This window comes from Cebus imitator, unplaced genomic scaffold (genome assembly GCF_001604975.1).
Source record: "Cebus imitator isolate Cc_AM_T3 unplaced genomic scaffold, Cebus_imitator-1.0 Scaffold129, whole genome shotgun sequence".
NCBI lineage: Eukaryota > Metazoa > Chordata > Mammalia > Primates > Cebidae > Cebus > Cebus imitator.
Genome location: NW_016107444.1, coordinates 4635529 through 4660751, shown reverse-complemented (window position 1 = coordinate 4660751; position 25223 = coordinate 4635529). Strand labels below are relative to the sequence as shown.

At 42.6% G+C, this 25223-nt stretch overlaps 1 protein-coding gene and 1 long non-coding RNA gene across 9 annotated transcripts in view; one reads left to right on the top strand and one right to left on the bottom strand.

The window, feature by feature from the left end:
- ULK4 (unc-51 like kinase 4) overlaps window positions 1-25223 on the top strand; it is a 620462-nt gene that overhangs the window by 324954 nt on the left and 270285 nt on the right. For 6 of the 8 annotated variants that reach the window (XM_037742907.1, XM_037742908.1, XM_017540957.2 and 3 more), the window contains one exon: window positions 12704-12809. The exons of the other annotated variants lie outside the window; for them this stretch is intronic. In XM_037742907.1, coding sequence (XP_037598835.1) covers window positions 12704-12809 — 106 coding nt within the window. The remainder of the gene's footprint in view (window positions 1-12703; window positions 12810-25223) is intronic. 8 annotated transcript variants of the gene reach the window in all.
- Window positions 1-25223, bottom strand: part of LOC108312811 — a 420933-nt gene that overhangs the window by 175305 nt on the left and 220405 nt on the right. The window lies entirely within an intron of this gene.

Sequence of the window (25223 nt, the reverse complement as noted above, 5' to 3'; positions counted from 1 at the left end):
TCCCCCCCAGCTTTCTCCCTCCCCTCCTTCCTCTCTCCCTTCATTCTTAGTGCTCACTTTTATTTCTGGTTTTCTCTTTGATTTGCATGAGGGAAATCTGATCAAGCCATTTCCACTTATAAACCCTTAAACCTGGAGCTCATTCATTGGGATACAGTGGTTAAAAATACGAAAACGCCATGCCTTCCCTTTCCCCCTTTCCCATTTCCTTATTCCATTGTTCAAGGGGCTTCTCGTGGACGCGTGAGCCTGGTGCTTTGACGCAGAAACGGGGGACATGACAAGTAGTACTTTTCAGATGAGTCTGGCATGCTCAGCATGTAGCCAGGAACCCCGTGAGCATTTGTCCCAGAACAGACATTGAAGAGGAGGGTTGGCTTGCCCCTGATGTCTCAAGGCCCTTGGGAAACTCTCAGCCTAGCTTGACTGAAGACAGTAAGCTCTCAAGAGTTTCCTTCTGGACTTTGGAACTGGAGCCTGCCCAATATACGGTCCCTTTCTCCCTTGATGAAGCTGGCCAGTCTCCTGACTTCTAGAATTTCCTTATTATTTCTGCTTGTCCAGCACATACCCTACTTACGTGTAGGGTCTGTGGGTTTATCAATCCCTTCTTCCAAACCTCCTCCCATCAGAAGGCTCCTTGATTGACACTTCTTGTGATTGTTTAGCACAGAATTTTGGACCCACATTTATTAATTTATTGACCCACTTTAATACTGCCCAGTTTATGCTTATGTCTACAGTTTCTTCTAATTCCAGTTAATAAAAATGACTGTAAAGACACAAAAGATTACCTGAGAGGTGAAAAATTCCTGGAATGGTTTTATCCTGTGGCAACCATTAATTCTTCAAGATGGTATAGCTTGTGTCATTGTGTGGCCAAAAATGAGCTTACCGAATGTTCCAAAGTGATTAATCAAATATAGTGGTTATTATCTGAGTAGAGTCTAAGACAGGAAAGCTGATTGCTTTCAGTTACGGAAATCGGGAAGAGAGGTGTGACTGCGCATACAATGCCAAGTGCAGCGAATTCCAGCGTGAGCGACAGCCATCGCGTTGCCTTCTGCTGCTGTCAGACCTCTCGTAAACGTGCGTGCTCGCCGCTCTAAGTTACATGCTTAGAATATTCTATTGGAAAATAGGTGCTCTTGGCTTAACATTTCAGCCCTGACTGTAAGATGGCTATCCCCTTTTTAGAGATAGCCTTCTGCTGCAAAAACTGAAAAATTCTACTAGATCCGAAAAGTGTTTCCAGCTTGAGGCTCAGCATGCATTATGTTGGGGTATTCCCATTTGTTCCGGAATACCCTGTTCATCCCTTGCCGTTCAGGAGTAAGAGCTGACCTACCAAGGAAGGGGTTAAAGGCAGCCCCATGCACAGCTCCAGGGATCAGTGTTTACGGTGTTGCTCCAGTGTGGGCAAAACATTTACCTGTCTTCAGGTTCCATCCTTGGATCTCTCCTTGGCCTTTTGGCTGAGATCAAGTGTAAAATTACATCTTTGACTCTGTAAGCCCTGATGTGATTTTTAGGTAAATGATTGTCAGGTAATGGGAAAGGAAGATGGCTTTTAAGTCCAGACCTTCCTCTTTATGTTCCCTTCTCAGAGATTCAATCCATCTTTAAAATTAAAGGATTGAAAAACAATTTGAACTCATGGAGCTAGAGAATAGGATGGATACCAGAGGCGAGGAAGGGTGGCGGGAAGGTGGAGGGTAGGTGGGGATGGTTAATGAGAAAAAAGAAAGAATGGATAAGACCTAGTATTTGCTAGCACAACAGGGTAACTATAGTCAATAATAAGCGTACGTTTTAAAATAACTAAGAATATAATTGGATCATTTGTGAAACAGGATAAATGCTTGAGGTGATGGATCCTCCATTTCCCCTGCTGTGATTATTATGCATTGCATGCCTGTATCAAAGCATCTCGTGTTCCTTACATATATACACCTCTTTTGTATTCACAAAAATTAAACATTAAAGGATTGAACTAGAAAAGTCTTTCAGATTCTTCCAAGGTCTGCTAGTTTATTTTCTTGCTTTGCTTAGGCGTTTCATCTGGTTTAGGGCAGGCCAAGGTTGAAATCTGGGCAGTTTTTTTCCTGCTCTACCACACTATACGTTTAAAACAACTTTAGCTTTAGGCTGGGCGTGGTGGCTCACGCCTGTAATCCCAGCACTTTGGGAAGCTGAGGCAGGTGGATCACAAGGTCATGAGTTTGGGACCAGCCTGGCCAACGTGGTGAAATCCTGTCTCTACTAAAAAAATACAACAAATTAGCTGGGCGTGGTGGTGGGTGCCTGTAGTCCCAGCTACTTGGGAGCCTGAGGCAGGAGAATTGCCTGAACCCCAGAGGTGGAGTTTGCAGTGAGCTGAGATTGGCCTGGGCAACAGGGCGAGACTCCGTCTGAAAATGAACGAACACACACGCAGACGCGTGCGCGCACACACACACACACACACACACACCCCAGGGCGAGACCCCGTCTGAAAACGAACACACACACACACACACACACACACCCCAGGGCGAGACCCCGTCTGAAAACGAACACACACACACACACACACACACACCCCCCAGGGCAAGACCCCGTCTGAAAACGAACACACACACACACACACACACACACACACACACACACCGTAGCTTTAAATAAACTTCTAGTCAATTCCCCTGAAACCTTTTTTCTGCAGGATATACTAGTACCTCTTCGAAACTGAAACTGAGTACCTACACTTGGTAAACGCCCATCAGGAAAAATTTGTGCACTCCCACAGTGAAAGACAACTCTAATTGAAAACTGCCTTGTGATAAGCATGTGTAATGGATCTTTCCATTCCTTTTCACTGTGACGTTTTCTTTCTTTAGGATGGGACACTGTTTGTGAGCAGTTTTTTACAGAGAATCTCATTAAAATTGTGTTTCATTAAAGTGTGTTTCAGACTTTTAGGGGTATACATTTTCCATGCCAATGCAAGTGCTTCATGAGTGCTTGACCAGCATTTAGCATGAGAGAGATTTTGTGTATTTTACTTAAAGTGAAAAAGAAAATCTGAATCTGTGCCTTTTTGGAAACAGTATTCAAAAGTAAAGGCGAACTGATCGAACGCATTTTGGGGAAGGGTGTTTTTATCCTTTTACAGTTCTACTTTATACCAGTATGTAGCAAATTTTAGGTGCTCAATAAATGTTTATCAGTTACGTCAGCAAAGGCTTTTCTAGTCTTTGACTAGTCATTGACTATAAAAGTTTCTGGTCAATGACTGATTTCTTGAAGGGGGCTCAAGCCATCTTTGCCTTCTGCAGCTGCTGTTACCCAAGCAGCTTGGAGCAAGATTGTTTTTTCATTAATTTTTCAGACAGCACTGTGTACCAGGGACTGCACGCGGGCACTGGGGACACGACTAAAAGCCCCAGTCCTGCCCTCAGGCGCTTGGCATCGGTGAGGGGTGGGGTTAACCAGCAGTTCTGTACGCTTGGTGAGCACAGCGATGCAGCGGGCACAGGAGAGTGAGGGCGGGGCTCGGCACAACGCAGCCTTCCCCGCAGACCCCAGCGTCAGGAAACATCTGGCCTGAATTTTTAAGAGTGACATTAGTTTGCTAGGACTTTGTTATTGTTATTTTTATTGCCGTCTTTACTTTTAGACAGCAGCAGGGATGTGAGGCTGAAGGAGGTGCGTGTCTGGACCTGTTCTGTTTTCTCACTTGTCCTCCCTACTTTAGGCTAGTCATTAGCTCAGATAGTGCGTTGTGTGGCAGATTGGCCTCTTTCAGCACTGCAGGCAGATACATAAAAGGGGCATAGTCCACCCCCAGGGAGCTGATCCTGGCAGCTTCCCTTTGGCTCCATTGCCAGGGTTCTCCTGCCTGAGCCGCACTGGCTCTGGCCCACTGCTCCTGCCTTGAGGCACAGGGCCACAGCAGAGCCAAGAGGATGAACGCTTCCTGCTAGAAGCCTAAATAACATGAAAGGGCAGGGCTGGGAAAGCCAAGTGACACAATTAACCTGCCAGAGGGACATTCACGGCACACCACTACTGGTGCTGAATGAGGACTGGAGTTCTGAAGACAAGCTCCGCACACTGATTGGCAGATGGAACCAGTGCATCCCCATGCTCCCTTCTGTGGCAGCTGCAATGCGTCACTAATCATAATTTGTATTTGCTGCTGCTAGAGGGCCCTACAGGATCTGTCAGTCAAATTTAAAAATAATTTTAAATCGCCTTCTCTCATGTCTTTGATCAGAAAGGTGGAGGGAGCCTTCAAATGATGGTGCCTCATATAAAGGAAGGGGCTTAAATCTATGTATCTCCGTATGCCCGGGGTGAGAGCACCATACACTTTTGGCTACCGAGGGGAGAAACACATGCTTCACTATTCTCCTGTGGTCTCCTCAGCCCCTGTCAGAGCCTGCTCAGCCCCTAGAAGCCCCAACCATGTTGGCAGAGGCACTGTTTACCTGCTGCACAGCCAACAGAGCGGATGCCCAGGGCAGGTACCCCAGCACCTTCCTCCCACGCTACGTCCCCCCCGTCCCCACCTCTAGGTCCTGGTCTTTCTTCCTAGGAATCCACATTACCTATGCTAATGAGGTAAATGACTGAATTAGTTTTAAGTCAGCCCACACCCTTTCAGTTTAATTCAGCTTGTTCATTTCCCTGCTTCTCACCCCCAGGGCTCACTATTTGGTTCAAAAAGTCCTAAGGACATTTTCCAAATCATCTCGTGGGACTGAGCGCACTAGAGTAACCATGTCCCTGCGTCTGCCATCCGACGATTTTGGTGGCTGCCCCTCCTTTCAGGGCTTTAAATCCCACCAGGGCTGTGGGCAGAAGCTGGACTGTGGTAGCAATGGTCTTGGGCCTGTTGTAAACCAGTGCCCCCTGCCTTGGCCGGCAGTCTTCCAGATTTAAGCCCCACCGATGGAGACAGAGTCTCTGCCACTTTAGAAAGAGGAGTCTGGTAGCAGTCGTGGAGGTGGGGCTGGAAGTAGAGACCCCTGTTAGGAGGCTGCGGTCCCTGCTGAGGATGCCATTGCCTGATCGTAGGTAGGTAAGTGGGAATGGGGAGCAGAGGACAGACGCAGGGAGGGCTCAAGGGAGTTTTGAGGCGACCTTGTGGCTGGCTGGCTGAGGGAGACCTAGGGAGGCAGTGCCCGATGAGTCTAGTTTGTGACTATGTGGCTGGGCAAGGTGTGGGGCCTCCCATCAAAAGAGGAACCAGAAAGGAAAGGGTGAGGGCAAAGGGAGTTGAACAGAACGTAGATGCCATTGAGTTTAAGCTGCCGGTGACACAGGGTTGTGGAAAGTCATCGGTACTATGGAAATGTGTCCCCTTGCCTCAGAACATACTGATCTCACTTGAATACTCTGAGGACTTTGCTGAGCTTGGGTCAGAGCTCTAGGAATCGAGCCAGGTGAGAGACTGTTCGTGACAAAAAGTGACTGGACACGCCACCACATCCTGGAGCAGCACTTTGGTGCTGCGGTACACGTGAGTGCGCAGTAGACTCATGTCCTCTAGAGCAAGCGTGACTGTGTTTCCCGAAATGCAGTTTAAGCGTGTGTTGCGTAGGATGTGCTGTGTGTTTCCAAGATTGTGGGTGCTGCATGCACAACTTGTGCACGTGCTTCTCTCTCCCCGTTCTCTCTGCCTTCTCATCGCCATGATTAGTTGTGGTCTTCCAATTAGTTGTTAAATTCTGGCCTGAACCAAAGGCAAAAGAGAGTGACCATGGTTACCTGTTACTTTTAGTTGTTAAAGGTGTTTTCTACCTTGACTATTTAGATCTTTACCAAACTTTTAATCCAGATGTCTGAAGTCTTTCAGTGTCATTTACACTGTCAGGTATTGGAGTAAAGCAGAATGCCCCGTCTACATGAAGCTGCTTTGGAAAGGCTGGTCATTTTTTACTAGCATTTCCTTGCTGTGCCCTTGGCGTTTCAGAGCTGTCCTGTTTAAGCACTGAAGCAGTCAGTTTTGAGAAGGCTGATTCTTCAGGGTCCAGTGCTCTCCTGCCATTCATTTGCTGAAACTGTACGTTTTAATGAAGTTGTTTCATCTGTGTTGCCAAACACTAGAATTTTGCTGCTTCAATTCTAATTATCTCTACTGGCAAATGCTGTTTTATTAGAGCCCTTGATGTTCTGTTTATTAAATGTCCATATACTATGGTGTGAGGCACATAGCTTAGGTCAGCTGGGCTTTCTGGTTATGGATGCAGGAGTTAAATGTTTTTGTCATAATCCTGAAGTGCAGTGGGATTGCCTTTTGTGGGCTGTCGATGATGCGTCTTCTGTGAGTTGTCTTCTCTTTCCCCATGAGCCAGTGTGAACACAAGTGCCAGAATGATGTGGCTGTTAATGGCAATATGCTTATTCTTTTCTTCCCTGTAATTGCCTGATACCCACATTGTGCTTCCTGGGTTGTGCATCACATAGTGTAGTGACAAACACGGAGGGCTCTTGTGGAACTGGAAGGCCGCAGTGGTGGGGGGAGGGGACATGGGACACTGTGGCCTGGAGGGGACGATGAGCATCACATGACAGCTGAGATCAGTGTTTCTCAGGTTCTTTTCACCTTGGCTGGCTTCATTCAGTTCCTCCCAGGTAGCACGGTGGGTCCACAGGTGTGTCGGTTAACCTGGTGTGTGCTGACTGGCCGGGTGATCCGGCCCTCCACCCTCCTTTGATGAGTAGGCAGTGTTTCACGGTGATTAGGGGCAAGGCTTCTGCCATCCCGTAAACCAAATCCCAGCTTCACCAATGAAGAGTTGGGCAAGCTACACTTGCCTTCTCTAACCTCAGTCCTTATGGATAAAAAGGGCACTAGGATAGCCCTTGTCATGTTTTTGTAAGGGTTAAATGAGATGATGCAGGTGAAGTGCTTGGGGTACAGGCCATGGCACGCTGGAAGTTCTCAGTACATTATCGGTGCTGTCTTGGCCCAGCTCGGGCCATGCCGCGGCTCTGTTGCTGACCATCCCCCGACACTGTCCCAGAGGCCTTGTCACAGGTCTTCACCTGCTTCCATCTCTCTTTGCATGTATCACGGCACTGACCGTGTAGACTCCTTGCTTTATTAATGAGCTGTGAAGATAGAAAAAAATATAGATTATCAAGATTTTAACTAGTCTCCTGTATTGCGCTTTTACCCTGGGACTCGGTCATAAATTTGGGGGAGTGGGAGGGGCGCTCCCAGAGGAGCATCTAATGGTGAAATAGTCCTTCGTCAGAGTCATCCCTCTTCTCCGACTCTGGCCTGCGGACTTTGAATGAAACGTGCTCCCTTGTCTGTTTCCATCCGTCTTCCAGAGGGGCCCAAGAAGGACTGGAGCCCACATACTCATGCTCATGTTTTCTCTTCTCATGTATTTCCCTCCTCTGACTTTAAGAAGCACATGTAATGGTTTTCAATGCACAATTTACCCCCATAAGCTAATAATGATTGTGAACGAGAAAAAACCTTATGAAAGTTGCTCAGATAAATAGCACAGTTTGATAAAAGTTAATAGACGTATGCTTAATTCACATTTACACCCTCCCTGCTGCCCTTCGCGTGTATTTAGCATTCTTTCTGGGAAAATCATGCTCTAGTCCAGAGCAGCAGCTCTTCGTTCACCCGGAGAACCTTGTCTCATCTTGAATGGGAACAATCGCTGTGCCCCAAGGTCTCCGTCTGCTGTACCATGTAAGAAGACATAAATAAGGGACGAGCAAGTGAAGATAATTCTGTATTATGATTTTTATAAAGCCCTCACTTTACACTGAACAAAGTTCGTGATATATGGCTAGTCTATAAACCCACAAAGACAATAAAAATAACAAATGTTTTTAGTTAGTGTGTGGAATAGAAGTACAACGCTTTCCCATGGACTGGCGATAGGATTATTTGTCTCCGTTTTTATTCTGTGCATCAAATATTTTTTTCCTAAGCACCCCTAGTAATAATGTTAGTGGGGAATTTTGATAATCGGAGTGTACCTTAGTTTTTTTTTTTTCTTTTTTTGAGGCAGAGTCTTGCTCTTGCGCCAGGTGCCAGGCTGGAGTGCAGTGGCGCGATCTCGGCTCACTGCAACCTCCGTCTCCCGGCTTCAAGCAATTCTCCTGACTCAGCCTCCCGAGTAGCTGGGACTACAGGCGCGCGCTACCACACGCGGCTAATTTTCGTATTTTAGTAGAGACCGGGTTTCACCATGTTGGCCAGGATGGTCTCAATCTCTTGACCTCGCGATCCACTGGCCTTGGCCTTGGCCTCCCAAAGTGCTGGAACTACAGGCGTGAGCCACCGCGCCTGGCCGAGTATGTGTTAGTTTTATACCCTCTGCAGATTGAGTAGTGGGGCTGGCAGAGGCCTTTATTCTGCAGTGACTCTGGGACCTCCAGGCAAGGAGCCCTGGGACCTGATTGTTTGGGATCTGATTCTGCGTTCTTAGCGTCCAGGGTTGGTTAGCAGGGGTTTGGAAAGTTAGCTTTTGCAGTAAAGGAAGTACCTATGTCAAGTGGCACTCACTCACGAGTGGGGGAAAAACTGGAGTATTGGCTTCAGAATGAGCAAAGTAATTGCCAAGAGTATTATAGAAAATGTGCATTTAGTTACAAAAATGTGTATCTCAAACAATAGCTTTATTTCTAGTAAGACTGACCTATATTTGCTGACAGATGGGTCTTTGAACAAGGAGCAGTATGTGTCATTTTACCAAATGGGACCAAAAATGAAAGATTTATTAGCTTTACTTTCTTCACAAGAATAGGTTTTCTATGTATCGTTAGTTACTTTATCACGAATAACGTGTAGTGTCATCTTGGTGCTTCTTAATCACCCTTTCCTTCCAACCAACTGTAAGAATAATTAGATGAAATTGGCGGCAGACCGCTGCTTCCACATTAATCTTCTTAAGCTGGTGTCCGCGAAACGTTCAAACATTAATGTTCACCGCAAAAGTGCTCTTAAGCGTGTGTTTCTGAAGTTCAAAGTTTTTAGTCATCAGTATTTAGAAAGCAAACACTTTGTCTTGCGTAAAGCAATGGCATACATGGCAAAACCCACACGAAATCAAGCGGGTCTCATCAGTGGAGGAGCAGATCTGCCGAGGAAGCGGTTTCAGAGCCAGATGCAGTGTGGGTGTTTTCGTAAGCCTTGGAAACCGCCTGTGCAATCAAGAGGTTCCGGGATTCTCTGCTTCATGTTCTCACTCTGATACCCAGGCCATTAGAAGCCTCGCCATCTAGAAGGTCACGGGGCAGAGGGAAACACAGGATGGGATGATGAAGCCGTCACTGGCTCCTGGTGCTTCTCACGTGAGTTTAATTGGCCAGAGCAAGCGTCAATTTCATCACTAGTGTCATTTTCCAAGCAGGCAGGGAAATGCCATTCTACTATATACCTAAGAGAGAGAAGTGGGAAATTTGTTACTTATTCATAATGACTACACAAAAAATGTAGGGTGATGATTTGAATGGAAAGCTGGTTCCTTGAAAAGTCTGATGGCTTAGATGAAACTTTGGTGAGGCCGATCAACAAGAGAGAGGACACAGTGTAAAGGCAAGATAAACAGGGTCGGGGGATTTTGTGAAGGTGTAATGGAATGCTCTGTGGGTTTGTTACAGTATGTTTGGAAAATCTGGACATTATAGGTGGTTTTCTAAGAAAATAGAAAAACCAAATTGGGTCAAGATGTTGTAGATGCCTGAGCAGAAGTGTTTAGTTTTTAAATTTCTTTTTAAGGTCTGTTGGTGTGAAGTTCATGTTTGATTGTCACCCCTGTTTCCTAGCATACAGCTCCTAAAGTCCTTAGAACTCTGTCTTCACATGCTGTCTTTTTGTATGCTAATGAGTTGATGGCTGGCATCCCCTAGGGTAGCTTCAGGATGGTCACTTGTCACCTGAGTGACCAAGGCCACATTAGAGGGCTGAAAACTTTCAGTCCCAATCCCCAACTTCCGGGGAGGGTAGAGGGGCTGAGGTTAAGTTGATCACTCACGGCCAGTGTTATGATCAGTCGTGCCTACATAACAAAGCTTCCATAAACCCTAAAGGACCTAAAACGGAACCCCAGAATGCAGAGAACTTCCAGATAGCTGGATACGTGCAGGTCGATGGAGGGCGGTGGGCCCAGGGAAGACACGGAAGCTCCACACCTCTTCCCCGTACGCCGCAGTATGCATGTCTCCATCCACGTCTTTTGTAATATCCTTTATAGTAGAATGGTAAACATGTTTTCCTGAGTTCTGTGAGCCTCCCTAGTAAACTAATTGAACCCAAAGAGGGGGTCGTGGGAACCCCAACTTGACGCCGGTGGTTCAGAAGTTCCAGAGGCCCAGACTTGTGATGAGTGTCTGAAGGGGGGCGGTTCGCAGCCTCATGGGACCCAGCCCTCGCCCTGTGTGATGTGATACTGTCTCCAGGTAGATAGCGTTGGGGTTGAGGTAGGGAACACCCAGCTGTGTCAGCTGCAGAATCGATTGCTTGCTTCATGTGTGGGGGAAATCCCCACACATGTGGTCACAGAAGTCTCCTGTGTTGATTATTACTGAGTGAGAGAAGAGAAAAAGCTCTTTGAGTTTGTGGGTGTTTTTCCACAAAACTGGTAGAAATGTACGAGGCTAGTTTCTTTTATGAGTGAGTTCTACCAGATCTCCTAGAAACAGATATTACATACACAAGAAATATTTTTGGAATAAAACGGATGGACAAGGTTAGTGTGAGATTGATGCTAAAATCAGAAGGGGGTGTCACTCAGAAGTCAGTGTCACTTATGAACATAGATGCAGCGTTCCTAAAGCAGCTAAGCCGACAGGCTCTGCAAGTGTATTAGGTGGGGAAGCACATCTCTGCCCCTTCGAATCTTTGCTCAGATGTCTTTTTCTGAAGGAGCTGTGCTTTGCTTGCTCTGTTGAGTATTGCAGCTTCCCCTGCAGCACTCCCAAGCCGCCTTATCCTATTTGCTGTGACGTATCTCACAATTATTTAGTGTGTCATTTGTTGTCATCTCCTCCTGGTACAAGGTAAACACCGTAAGGGCAGGGCTTTCTTCTGTTTTGTTCACTGATATACGTCAACTACCTAGAATCATTGGCGCTTAGTATTTGTTGCAAAAATGACTAATCCTGAATGCAAAATAGGATCCTGGATTGGATTCTGGAACAGAAAAGGCCATCAGTGGAAAACTGGTACCACTCGAATTGTCTGTAACTGAGTTGTTAGTATTGTATCAGTGTAAATTTCTTAGTTTTGATAAATACAACAAATGTAAGATGTTAACATTAGGGAAACCTGGGTGCTGGGTATATGGAAACTCTGTAGTATCTTTGAAACTCTTCTATAAAGCTAAAGTTATTTCAAAAGAAAAGCTTATTGAAATGAGAGATACCAAGAGCCTTCATTTAAAAACTAAAATAAAATTTCTGTTAAATGACACCACCTCAGTGAGTCTTACCCTGACGCCTCAATTTCACATCACGTGCAGCCTCACATTGCCCTTTCAACCTTGCTTCCCTGCTCTGCTTTTTTCTTTTTTTGCCAGAATATTCGCTATCTTCTAATACATTATACAGTTCACTTATTTATTATGCCTCTTTGTCTGTTGATGTGAGGATAGGGGACTTTGTTCACCGGCATACTTCAAGTGCCTGCTACAGTGCCTGGCCCAAAATAGCTCTACGTGAAAAAACAGCCCCACAGCAAACCACATGCTTCTCTGTGGGCGAGGGGTGGAAAAGTTGAATAGGAAAGGGTCTAGATCAAGCCTACTAATGAACATGCTGGTTGCTTTTCGGGGTTGGACTAGTTACTAGCAGAGTAGTCCTGGGGAATGGGCACAGGACTGAGAGTGGGACAAGCCCTCAGCCTCGGTGGGTGCTCACGGGAACTGGGAGGAGCACCACCTCACATTTTCACCCTGTGTCTCTCTTGCCTCATCCTCGTTCCAGACTGCAAAGACTTCCTCTTTATTTTTGAATAATATGAAATTCAATAATTGCATTTATAATCTGTGTTAATTGCTTAAGTTTTTTAAAAAAATTCATAGCAATGAAAAGGGGAACAAAAGAAAAGCAAGTTGTTTGTAAATCCCTTTAAAAATTACCAAGAAATTATTGTGCCTTTAAAATGAGAAATTAAGACTAAAGAATCACTCATTTTCCATTCTCCCTAGGACCTAAGTTACTCCCTACCATGTGATGCTAAGTGTTAAGGAAAGCAAAATTCACAGTTCACTCTTTTTGGTCCACATGTAGTTTATTGTGCGGAAGCAGTAATATAAATCAGATCAAATGTACTAAAGTGGGGAAATAGCAGACCAAGATAACATTGAAACTGCAGAAACAGTTGCTTGAAGAAGTTTTCTTTTGTGATCTCAAACTCACCTTCAAGCATGGTCTTCTGAGTTCTACATACTTGAATTCGTTTGCTGCCCACCCAAAGCGTGGAGGACCGTGTAGGGTCCCTCAGCTGAAGGGCAGGGGAGTCCGTGCCGCAGCACTGGTGTCTGAGTGAGTTACCGTCCCTCCCAGCTCACTTAACTCACTGATGGGATTTGCCTTAACACAGAAAAATATGGCCATTAAAGTGCAAAAAGGTAATAATTTAACCTTGTGCAAAGAATGAAGCAATGGAGAGCGTTTGCCCATTTGTCTTTATGATGATGTGACTGTATTTCTGTGTGGTTATGATGGAAATTATGATCTATTGCAGGAGCATCAGGAGAGCATTCTGGGTAACACCATGCAAAGTGTGATTGCATTACTCAACAATCTAGTTGCCTGCAAAGATTCGAATATGAAGCTACTTTATGAACAAGGTAAATGCTTCATAGAATTACTCTCTGATCAAGTTTTGCCTATTTGTAAGTTTCTTCATCTTATCTAGCATAGAGTCTGGAAGTACTGTTTAAAGTTGATGAGTCAAAATAGATATTTAATAATTTTTAATAATTTTTCAGATATTTTTTAATTTTTAAATCACTAGCAAAAGTTGGAAGTGTGGGATGGTTTCTCTAGGTTAATTTATTCTCTTTAATGGCATAAAGTCAGTAGGCATTGCTTAAAGATGACAAACCAAGAAACAGAAGTGTCATCACAGTATTTAGACTGATTGGTCTCTGTCTTCATCTGTTTTCTGTTGCTGTAACTGAATACCTGAGACTGAGTAATTTGAAAGGAAAAGAAATCTCTTTTGTACAGTTCTAGATGCTGGGAAGCCCAAGATTCAGGGGCTGCATCTGGCAAGGGCCATCTTGCTGTTGGAGACTCTGCAGAGTCCAAAGGTGGGGCAGGGCATCATATGGTGAGGGGCTGAGCTCGCTGGCTCAGGGTTTTCTTCCTCCTCTTATGCAGTGACTGATGTCCCCTCCTAGTGACCTCCTCTAATCCTAACTGCTACTCAGAGTTCTCACCTCTAATACCATAGTTGGGTTTCCCATCCTCTTAATGTCATTTTAATGGGGGTTAAGGGTCTGCATGAGTTTTGGAGGGAACAAACATTTGAACCCCATAAGACTGCCAATCAAAATAAGAACAGATATGACCAAAAGCACCTTGGAAAATGAAACTGGATGAGGTGACAGTAGTTTACTTTATATCTTATGCATGTCTGCACTGTTACAATTCTAAATGACTACAGCCATGTGTTCTGAGAAATGCATTGTTAGGCAGTTTTATCATGGCGGAACACCATAGTGTGCCATTGATTGGTATGATTGGTCTGTGATTTTATTTGTTCATTTTTGATGGAATAAACACATTCTTTGCCCAGATTTTAATATTAGTGCTATATTGCCTTATTAAAAAATTTTTCCTCTTTCTGTATTTCTAGAAAGTTCATGTATTCTTGAAATTATCTACTCATTAAAAACTCAGTAGAATTTCTTTGTGAAATCATCTGACTGGTGCTCTCTTTTTGCAGTATGATATCAATGATAGCTCTGTGATGCTTTTCTCTATAGTAATAATGAAACTTAAAAATTTTTCCATGGGAGCTCACTCATGATTTGGCTCTCAGTTTGTCTGTTATTGGTGAATAGGAATGCTTTTGAGTTTTGGACATTTATTTTGTATCCTGAGACTTTGCCGAAGTTGCTTATCTGCTTAAGGAGGTTTTGGGCTGAGATGATGGAGTTTTCTAAATATATAATCATGTCGTCTGCAAATAGAGACAATTTGACATCCTCTTTCTCTAGTTGAGTGCCCTCTATTTCTTTTTCTTGCCTGATTGCTCTGGCCAGAACTTCCAATACTATATTGAATAGGAGTGATGAGAGAGGTCACTTTTGTCTTGTGCCAGTTTTCAAAGGGAATGATTCCAGTTTTTGCCTATTCAGTATGATATTGGCTGTGGGTTTGTCATAAATAGCTTTTATTATTTTGAGATACATTCCATCAATACCTAGTTTATTGAGAGTTTTTAGCGTAAAGAGCTGTTGGATTTCGTTGGAGGCCTTCTCTGCATCTGTTGAGATAATCATATGATTTTTGTCTTTGGTTCTGTTTATGTGGTAAATTACATTTATAGACTTGCATATGTTGAACCAGCCTTGCATCCCTGGGATGAAGCCTACTCGATTGTGATGGATGAGCTTTTTGATGTACTGTTGGATTCGGTTTGCCAGTATTTTGTTGAAGATTTTTGCATCAGTGTTCATCAGGGCTGTTGTCCTGAAATTTTCTTTTTTAGTTGTGTCTCTGCCAGGTTTTGGTATCATGATGATGTTGGTCTCATAGAATGAGTTATGGAGGATTCCCTCTTTTTTGTATTGTTTGGAATAGTTACAGAAGGAATGGTTCCAGCTCTTCTGTGTACTTCTGGGAAAATTCAGCTGTGAACCCATCTGGTCCTGGACTTTACTTGGTTGGTAGGCTATTAATTGCCACCTCAACTTCAGAACTTGTTATTGGTCTATTCGGGGATTCAACTTCTTCCTGGCTTAGTCTTGGGATGGTGTAAGTGTCCAGGAATTTATCCATTTCTTCTAGATTTACTGGTTTATATGCATAGAGCTGTTTGTAGTAATCTCTGCTGGTAGTTTGTATTTCTGTGGAATTGGTGGTGATAGCCCCCTTATTATTTTTTATTGCATCTACTCGATTCTTTTTTCTTTTTTATTAGTCTGGCTAGTGGTCTATCTTGTTGATCTTTTCAAAAAACTAGTTCCTGGATTTATTAATTTTGTTGAAGGGTTTTTTGTGTCTCTGTCTTCTTCAGTTCTGTTTTGATCTTAGTTATGTCTTGCCGTCTGCTAGCTTTTGAATTTGTTTGATCTTGTTCCTCTAGATCTTTTAATTGTGATGTTAAGGTATTGATTTTATAGCATTCCTCACTTCTCTGGTGGGCATTTATTGCTATAAATTTCCCTCTAGACACTGCTTTAAATGTGCCCCAGAGATACTGGTACGTTGTGTCTTCATTCTCACTGGTTTCAAACAACATCTTTATTTCTGCCTTCATTTCATTATTCAGTCGACATTCAAGAGCCAGTTGCGCAGCTTCCATGTAGTTGTGCAGTTGTGAGTGAGTTTTTTTATCCGGAGTTCTAATTTGATTGCACTGTAGTATAAGAGACTGTTTGTTATGATTTGCATTCTTTTGCATTTGCTGTGGTGTTTTACTTCTAATTTTGTGGTCAATTTTAGAATAAGTGCGATGTGGTGCTGAGAAGAATGTATATTCTGTGGATTTGGCATGGAGGGTTATTTAGATGTCTGTCTATTAGGTCAGTTTGGTCCAGATCTGAGTTCAAGTCCTGGATATCCTTGTTAATTTTCTGTCTCATTGATCTGTCTAATATTGACAGTTGGATGTTAAAGTCTCCCGCTATTGTGTGGGAGTCTAATTCTCTCTGTAAGTCATTAAGAACTGGCTTTATGTATCTGGGTGCTCCTGTATTGAGTGTATATATATTTAGAATAGTTAACTCTTCTTGTTCGATTGATCCCTTTACCATTATGTAATGACCTACTTTGTCATTTGATGTTTGTTAGTTTAATGTTGGTTTCATCAGAAACTAGGATTGCAACCCCTGTTGTTTTTGCTCTCCATTTGCTTGGTAAATCTTCCTCCATTCCTTTATTTTGACCCTATGCGTGTCTTTGCATGTGAAATGGGTTTCCTGAATACAGCACACTGATGGGTCTTGATGTTTTATCCAATTTGCCAGTCTTTGTCTTTTGATTGGGGCATTTAGCCCATTTACATTTAGGGTTAATATTGTTATGTGTGAATTTGATCCTGCCATTTTGATGCTAACTGGTTGTTTTGCCTGTTAGTTGATACAGTTTCTTCATAGTGTCGATGGTCTTTACCATTTGGTACATTTTTGCAGTGGCTGGTACTGGTTGTTCCTTTCCATGTTTAGTGCTTCCTTCAGGAGCTCTTGTAAGGCAGGCCTGGTGGTGACAAAATCTCTCAGCAGTTGCTTTTCCGTGAAGGATTTTATTTCTCCTTTGCTTACGAAGCTTAGTTTGGCTGGATGTGAAATTCTGGGTTGAAAATTCTTTTCTTTTATGATGTTGAATATTGGCCCCGACTCTCTCCTCCTTGCTTGTAGGGTTTCTGCTGAGAGATCCGCCATTAGTCTGATGGGCTTCCTTTTGTGGGTAACCCATCCTTTCTCTCTGGCTGCCCTTAGCATTTTTTCCTTCATTTCTACTGTGGTTAATCTGACGATTATGTGCTTTGGGGTTGCTCTGTTGAGGAATGTCTTTGTGATGTTCTCTGCATTTCCTGTATTTGAATGTTGGCCTGCCTTTTTGTTTGTTTCTCTGGCCTGATTGCTCTGTCTAGGATTTCCAATAATATGTTGAATAGGAGTTGTTCCAGTTCTTGGAGGAAAGGCTTTCAGCTTTCCACCATACAGCATGATGTTAGCTGTTGGTTTGTCATATTTGGCCTTTATAATTATGTATTGAGGTATATTCCTTCAGTGCCTAGTTTGTTGAGAGTTTTTATTATGAAGACATACTGAACCGTGTTAAATACCTTTTCTGCATATTTTGAGATGATCACATGGTTTTTATCCTTCATTCTGTGAGATGATTTATCACATTGATTGATTTGCATATGTTGAACCACCCTTGCTTCCCTGGGATAAATCCCACTTGGTCACAGTGTGTTATCTTTTTGATGTTCTGTTGGATTCTGTTTGCTAGTGTTTTGTTGAAGATTTTAGTGTCTATGTTCATCAGGGCTATTGGCCTGTAGGGCTTTTTTGTAGTAGTTGTATTCTTATCTGGATTTGATATCAGGGTAATGCTGGCCTTGTAGAATAAGTTAGAGAGAATTATCTTCTTTTCATTTTTTTTCTATAGTTGGTGGAGAATTGGTGTTAATTCTTTTGTGAACGTTTGGTAGAAGTGGGCAGTGAAGTGATCTGGTCCTGGACTTTTCTTTGCTGTAATATTTATTATTATTACTGGTTCAACTCATTACTCATTGTTGGTCTATTTTTTCTGATTCAATCTTGGTAGTTGCATATGTCTAGGAATTTGTCTATTTTCTCTAGGTTTTCCAGGTTGTTAGTGTATAGCTGCTCATAATCGTCTCTGATGATCTTCTGTAGTTCTGTAGTAACAGTTGTAATGTCTCCTTTTCCATTTCTGATTTTATTTGGATCTTTTTTTTCTTGTAGTGTTGCTAGTGGTTTTTTGATTTTATTTTTTCAAAAGACAAACTTTATTTTTGTTGATCCTTTATACTTTTTTGTCTCTTTTTTTCTTTTTAGACCTAATCTGATCTTTATTATTTCCTTCTACTAATTTTGGTTTTGGTTTGCTTTTGTAGTTTCTTTAGGTATGTTGTTACATTGTTTACGTGAAATCTTTCTACTTTTGAATGTAGATGTGTTATTGCTGTAAAATTCCCTCTTGGCACTGCTTTTGTTGTGTTTCATACGTTTTGATATGTTTTATTTCAGTTTTCATTTGTTTCAGTAACTTTTTCTTTGTGTTTTGTTTTCTGATTTCTTCACTGACCCAGTGGTTATTCAGGAGCATATTGATTTCCATGTATTTGCATAGTTTCCAATGTTCTTTTTGGTATTGATTTCTAGTTTTATTCCATTATGTTTTGATAAGATACTTCTTATGATTTTGATTTTTAAAAATTTGTTGAGACTCATTTCGTGGCCTAACATTGTCTATCTTGGGGAAGGTTTTATGTGCTGACAAGAAGAATACATATTCTTCCTTTGTTGAATGAAATGTTCTGCAAATGTATGTTAGGTCCATTTGATCGAAAGTAGAGTTTAAATCCAATGTTTTGTTGAAGATTTTTCTGTCTGTATTATCTATCTAATAATGAGAGTGGTATGTCAAAATCCCAAACTGTTGTATTAACATCTATTAATATCTCTCCCCTTAGCTCTAATATTTACTTTATGTATATGGGTTCTGTGGCATTGGGTACATATATATTTTAAATTGTTATATTCTCTTGCTAAATTGATCCATTTATTATTATGTAATGACTTTGTTTTTACTGTTTTTGACTTGAATTCTATTTTAGCTTATATAAATGTAGCTACTTTTGCTTGCTTTTGGGTTTTGTTCACGTGGCATATCTTTTTCCATACCTTTAGTTTATATGTATGTTTGAGGTGAAATACATTTCTTGTAGGCAGCCAGATGGTTCATGGTTTTTAAAATTCATCCTGCTAGTCTATACCTTTTAAGTGGATAGTTCAATTCATTTACATTCAAGGTTATTACTGATAGGTAGGGACTTACTTCAGTCATTTTGTTATTTATCTTCTGGTTGTTTTGCATATCTTTTCTTTCTTTCTCTTTTATTTTTTATTGTAGTTAAACAATAGCTACTTAGTCTTTATGTTTTGCTCACATTTGAGTTTTTTCTCCATCTAATTTTTGTATCTGTTCTACCAGCAAGTTTTATACTTTTGTGATGATAAATATTATCTTTTCCCCCTTCCATATGTAGGATTCCTTTAAGCATTTTTTTTTGTGGGTCTGGCCTAGTGGGGATGAGCTTTGTTAGTTTTTATTTGTCTGCTAAAGATTTTATTTATCTTACATTTTGAAGGATAGATTTGCTGGACATAGTATTCTTGGCTCACAGGTTTTTGCTGCTGTTTTCTTTTTCTTTTAGCACTTCAAATATATCATCCAATTGTCTTCTGACTTGTAGAGCTTCTGCTGAGAAATCCAGTTAGGCTGACGATCATTTCCTTATATGTAGTTTGACACTTTTTAAAAAAATTACTGTTATAGAATTCTCTCTTTTACTCTGATTTTTGACCGTTTGACTAGAATGTGCTTTGGAGAAGACCTTTTTGAGTTGTATTTGTGTTGGAATATTTGAGGTTTCTGTTTCTGTAGCCTAAAGAGCTTGCAAAACTTAGGAATTTTTTTAGCTATTATTTTATCACATAGTTTTTCTGTGCTGTTTTCTATCTCTTCTACTTCTGGAACACCCAGAATTTGAATATTTGCTCTCTTTATGGTGTCTGATATATTATAGAAGCTTTTTTCATTTTTTATTTTTATCTGACTGGATTATTTCAAAGACCCTTCCTCAATATAGTCTGTTATTGAAGTTCTTGAATTTTTATTCCATTCATTTAATTCTTCAGTTCCAGATTTTCCATTTGATCCTCCTTAGTGATAGCTGTCTCTTTGTTGAAATTCTCATTGAGATGATGAGTTATGCTTCTGATTCCTTTGTTTTGTTCATCTGTATTCTCTTACGTTTCACTGAGCCTCTTTAATGTCATGACTTTGACTTTTTTACAAATATCTTTGAATTCTTTTTTGTTGGAATCTATTACTAGATAATTATTTTCTTCCTTTGGTTGTGTCATTGTTTTTTGTTTTTTTTTTTGCCTTTTCATTTTTCTTGTGTCCTTACGTCGATGTCTATGCATCTTGTGTAACTGGCACTTCTTCCTGTTTTTCAGATTAGGTTTCTTAGGGCGAGACCTTTTCCTGTAGATGTATATGTAGTGTTGGTTGAGTAGGGCACTTCAGCTTTGATTTTGGGCTTGTGCAGTAGTATAGTTTCTGTATGATTTATTTGGCTGCAGTCGGCATCAGTGGTACCTGTGATTTCCTCTGTGGCTTAGGATGTGGTAGTTAATGGAGGCATTGGTTACATTTTGCTGGGGGATGGAGATGCCAGCCACTGTTCGGCTCCCACGTGGCATATGCTGATGCTAGCAGTGGTAATGATGTTCTGAGCATGCCAGTCTCCAGGCCCCAAGGTAGCATGTATGGGTGGATAGAGCAGGAGAATCCCCAGGTCCTGAAACGGTGTGCTTGGCTGCTGGTGGCAGGTAGGATTTGTCTTTTGTCAGGGTTTCTGATGATTTATGTGCTTGCTCAGGGTGATAGGTGGAGTGGGCTAGTCACCAGACTCCCAGGCAGTATTCAGGGGCAGTTGGGGTTGGGGTGGGCTGGGTCCCATGTCAGGCCTCATGGTGCATATGTGTGCCTGGGGCAACAGACATGTTGGGATGAACCCCAGCCCTTGGGAGGTATGCTTAGACACCTAGAGGGGTGACTCCAGGTGAAGCAAGCCTTTCCTCAGACTTTCTAATGGTGCACACGGGCACAGGCTATGGTGGGTGGAGCAGGGCATTCCCGGGTTCCTGTGTGGTGTGCTCAGTGGCAGCAGCAGTGGGCAAGATGAGCCTATTCTCAAGCCCTGGGGTGGTATCCTAGAGGGCTGGTCCAGGCCCACTGAAGACACCTGCACATACATGGCAGCCCTCTGACTGTGGGGTAGGGCGGGTGCAGGGTTGCTGTTGGTGGCAGCATCCCCAGGCGGCAGGGAGGCAACTCTCAGACTCTGGGGAGTGCATGTTTCGGCTCCGTTTGTCCCAGGAGCAGCCTCCCCAGCTTGTTTTCATGGTGTGGGACGCTGCATGGGCTAGAGTGCCGGAACCTGGCCGCATCGTGGTTCCAGCAGGCATTGCGTTGCTGCAACCCTCTGGGTGGATGCTGAGGGATGTCAGCAGGTCTCCAGGGATGTAGAGATTTAGGGGATGTTGGGCCCCATGGCAAAATGCAGTCTGGTGGGAGCTGGGTGCTCAAAATGCCATTCTGCAGCTGCTTGGGTCTTGGGGGAATGTTGGGACCCAGTGTGAATTCCCTGTCTTGAGCAGTGCCATTGCCCAGACTCCAGGCAGCTCACTCTGCTAGTCTCAGGGCCTGTAAGAGAAGAGTGGCTCTTCCACGGCTAGGGCTTTAAGGGTCCCCAGTGGGAGTGTGGACTACTGTCCCTACGCTGGGGAGCCTCTCTGGACTCCGAGCTGATCCTGCCTGGGCAGCAGTGGCTGCCTCACTGCCGTGTCTCTCTGTGCCTTGGATGTTCCCTGTCCCTTCCCTGCTGGATCCCAGGGCTCTGTCTTAAATGCTCTACGAAACACATGATTATCTCCTTGCTGTTTTGGTTCTTCCTCGTGGAGACGTGTGTGTGCCTCTAGTCAGCCATCCTGAAAGCCTCCCAGACAGTTGTAGTTTTACTGCACTATGAGCAGCAAATGTTGGGAGTATCATTTCTACTTTTTAAAATGTATTGAAGTTACCTTGAGCCTTCTTTATTCAATTTTCGTGATTTATAATGTGCTCCTGAAAAGGTGCATATTGGCTTTCTCTCATGACAGGGACTGGTAGAGGCAGGCCTTCCACTGTTAGTGACAGTGAAACTCAACAGAGCATGTGAAGCGACTGTTTTCATGCAACCTGAAAATGGAAAATAAAGTCTTGAAAGTATTCATAGAGAAACTGGTAATGACATCGAGGAGGGCACGCAATACAAATGATAGCTGACCTCTTGTCAAAATCAACAGGGGCCAGAAGAGCAGGAAAACATCTTTTAACGTAGACAGAATAGGGCTGTGTTCCTTGGGAGAAGTGAAACACATGAGGTGAACGCTGTGTTCACTCTGGCCTTTCTTTTTTTTTTGGCCCAGGACGGGAAATAGAGTCCAGGTAGAAACAGAGGCCCTGTTGAGCTGGGAAGGAGGAGAGCAGTGGTTAGGGATGTGCGCTAGTAGGGATTCACAGGGCAGGGCCTAAGGGAGGAGTGAGTTTCATAGAGGAACGGAGCCCAGAAACCTGCGGAGTTTTCCACAGGTTTTTGGTGAAGGCTGGGCTGTACCTGCACAGAGCAAGATCATGTCAGGCCTTGCAGAGGTGGAGTTGGAAGGCTGAGAGCTGAACTGGCATGATGGGCAGTGATGAAAGACGTTGGAACTCCAGCCTCACCACAGTGGCAGTCCTTGCTGTGCACCTGAGTGTGCGTAAAACTAGCCCGACATTAAGGGCCGCTATAGACCTGCTTTAGAATATGGGTCACGTCCTAAAGTCAGGGCTAAGTCCTTGGTCTAAGGATTAAATCAATATAAATCTGTCTTAACAGAATAAAACTAAGCATTTTGGGGTCAAACGAACCACTAGGAATTTGACTGCCTACCAGAACAAAAGTCACCACTAAAAAGCAGGTGACATAATCCAGATTCCCCACAGCATATTATTCACAGTGGCTAGGAGAAACCAAAACTGACGTAATACAGAAAGAATTTGAAGAATATTACTCATAATAAAATATCAGCTGAAACAAAACCCAAGATTACCCAGATGTTGGAATTAACAGGCCAGAAATTTGAAACAACTACACAAATATATTCAAAGCCAAAAAATAAACATTATATGTGAAGAGGTAGAAAATCTCATCAGAATAATGAATCTATAAAGAAGAACCACATAAAAGTCTCAAACTAAAAAGTTCAATATTTAAAACAAAAAAATTCCCCAGCTGAGCTTTTCGGCAAATTAAAAACCATAGAAGATTAATATAAATTTTTCCATGTGAAGGGCAGAGGAAAAAAAAGATTAAAAAAATGAAAAAGCATCTCTGGCCTATGGGACAATTTCAGGGATTCTAATATATGTATACTTGGAATCCCAGAAACAGAAGAGAGAGAATGGGGCAGAAAAAAGAATTTAAAGAAGTAGTGGCCAAGATATCCCCACATTTGGTAAAGCATGTTTGTCTACAGATTTAGAAATGTCAGAACACCCTTGGAAGATTAAAAAGCAAATAAACAAAATTCATCTAAGCACAAGATAGTCAAACTCCTAAAAATTGGAGATAAAAATCTTGAAAATATTTACAGAAAAATTATATATTATGTAAAGTGTAATGAACAATACAAATGGTGGCTGACCTGTGGTCAGAAATAGCGGAGGCCAGAAAAGCAGAAAACCATTTTAAAAGTTGCCAGTCTGGGCCGGGCGCGGTGGCTCAAGCCTGTAATCCCAGCACTTTGGGAGGCTGAGGCGGGTGGATCACGAGGTCAAGAGATCGAGACCATCCTGGTCAACATGGTGAAACCCCGTCTCTGCTAAAAATACAAAAAATTAGCTGGGCATGGTGGTGCGTGCCTGTACTGCCAGCTACTCAGGAGGCTGAGGCAGGAGAATTGCCTGAACCCAGGAGGCGGACGTTGCGGTGAGCCGAGATCGCACCATTGCACTCCAGCCTGGGTAACATGAGTGAAACTCCGTCTCAAAAAAAAAAAAAAGTTGCCAGTCTGTATTTTTATATCTCCAGAAAATATATTTTAAAATGAGGTTGAAATAAGGATGTTTCACATAAATGACAGCTAAGAAAATTTATCAGCTGCAGACCTGCTTTACATGAAATGCTAAAATAAGTTTTTCAGGCTAAAGCAAAGGAATACCAGATGAAAACGCAAACTCAAATTTAGAGTAAGAAATGACGTACACAAGAGAGAATGCAAATGTGGTTAAATATGAAAGAATACCTTTTTTTGGTTACTCTGTAATTACTTAAAATAAAATGGATTAGGTGGGCTTCCAGAAAGGTGGATTGAGAACCTCCATAATCTGCCCCACAATAAAGCCAGTACTGGGTAAATTGTGAAAATTAATATTCAGAATTCTGTCAATTACCAAGTTACCACCGGATTGCAACAAAACAAGGAAAACGGATGAGTCTCGGTAAGAACAGTGAGGCAGTGCCAGTGTGACTTACCTGACCCCACCGTCTCTTTCATACCACATGTAGCCTTGAAAATTAGCAACTTCGTAAACACTTTCGCTGTGAAAACTAGCAGAATTGAAGCTTCTGGAATGGGCCACTTGGATTTGGACCCCTCCCCACAAAAATGTCACTCCCAGAACATTGCCACAATTTGACCTGTCTCATACCTCCCTGGAAAAACCCTACTCATAAGTCATTGTCACTATTTGCCCTGAACTGGAGCTTATCTGAGGGGAAAAGTCAATACTACTGGCATTGATAGCAAACAATCATTGACAATTTTTAAACATCATAGCTTGAAGTTGAGAGACCATCTGGTGCAAAGAAGAGTTTGTCAAGAAACTTAAAAGGAAGTTGTAGGGAATGAAATATCCACTGGAGACTTTGCAAAACTCTTAATGTATTCCTGGGGAATATAGAAGCCTATGTTCATGCATAGGGCTATACATATGACCAAGAAAGACCTGAAGAGGACCCCGTCTCTCTCTTCTGGCCAATGTTGAGGCCCTGTGCAGAAGTGTAAATTGCCTAAATGTTGGAGGTGTGCTGCAACACATATACACAGCCCTTTGGCAAAGGGTGAAAGACTTACTGATTTAAGGCATTTAAGGAAATGTCTGGCCAGTCGTTAGCTGGCCACTGAGCTAAATGAACAGACCCTTCTGTGGCCAGACTCTACAGGAATATAGACTTTACAGTATTAGCACAAAAGTGTCTTTGAACAGACAAGAAAACAGCAGTAACAAATATCCTCAGTGGGAGGGTCGGATGTCCAGTGTTGACGCATTATATCATCCAAGGTGTTCAGTTCTCAACAACAAAATCACAAAGCATGCCAAAAAGCAAAACTAGGAAAATATGGCCTATACGCAGGAAATAAAGCAAGGCAAAGAAACTGTTTCTGAGAGGACCAGTATGTGGGATTTACTAGACAGATTTTAAATCAGCTATTATAAGTATCTGCAAAGAACTGCAGGAAACCATGTCTGAAAGGAAAGTGTGAAAATGGTGTCGCACCAAGTAGAGAATATCAATGAGAGGCAGAAATTATCAAAATGAATCAAATGGAAATTCCGAAGTTGAACAATAAAATAACTGAAGTGAACAGTTTACTAAAGAAGGTCAATGGTAGATTTGAACTTGACAGAAAAAAAGAGCTAATATGAAAACAGGTCATCACTTTTGACCTCACAGAAAT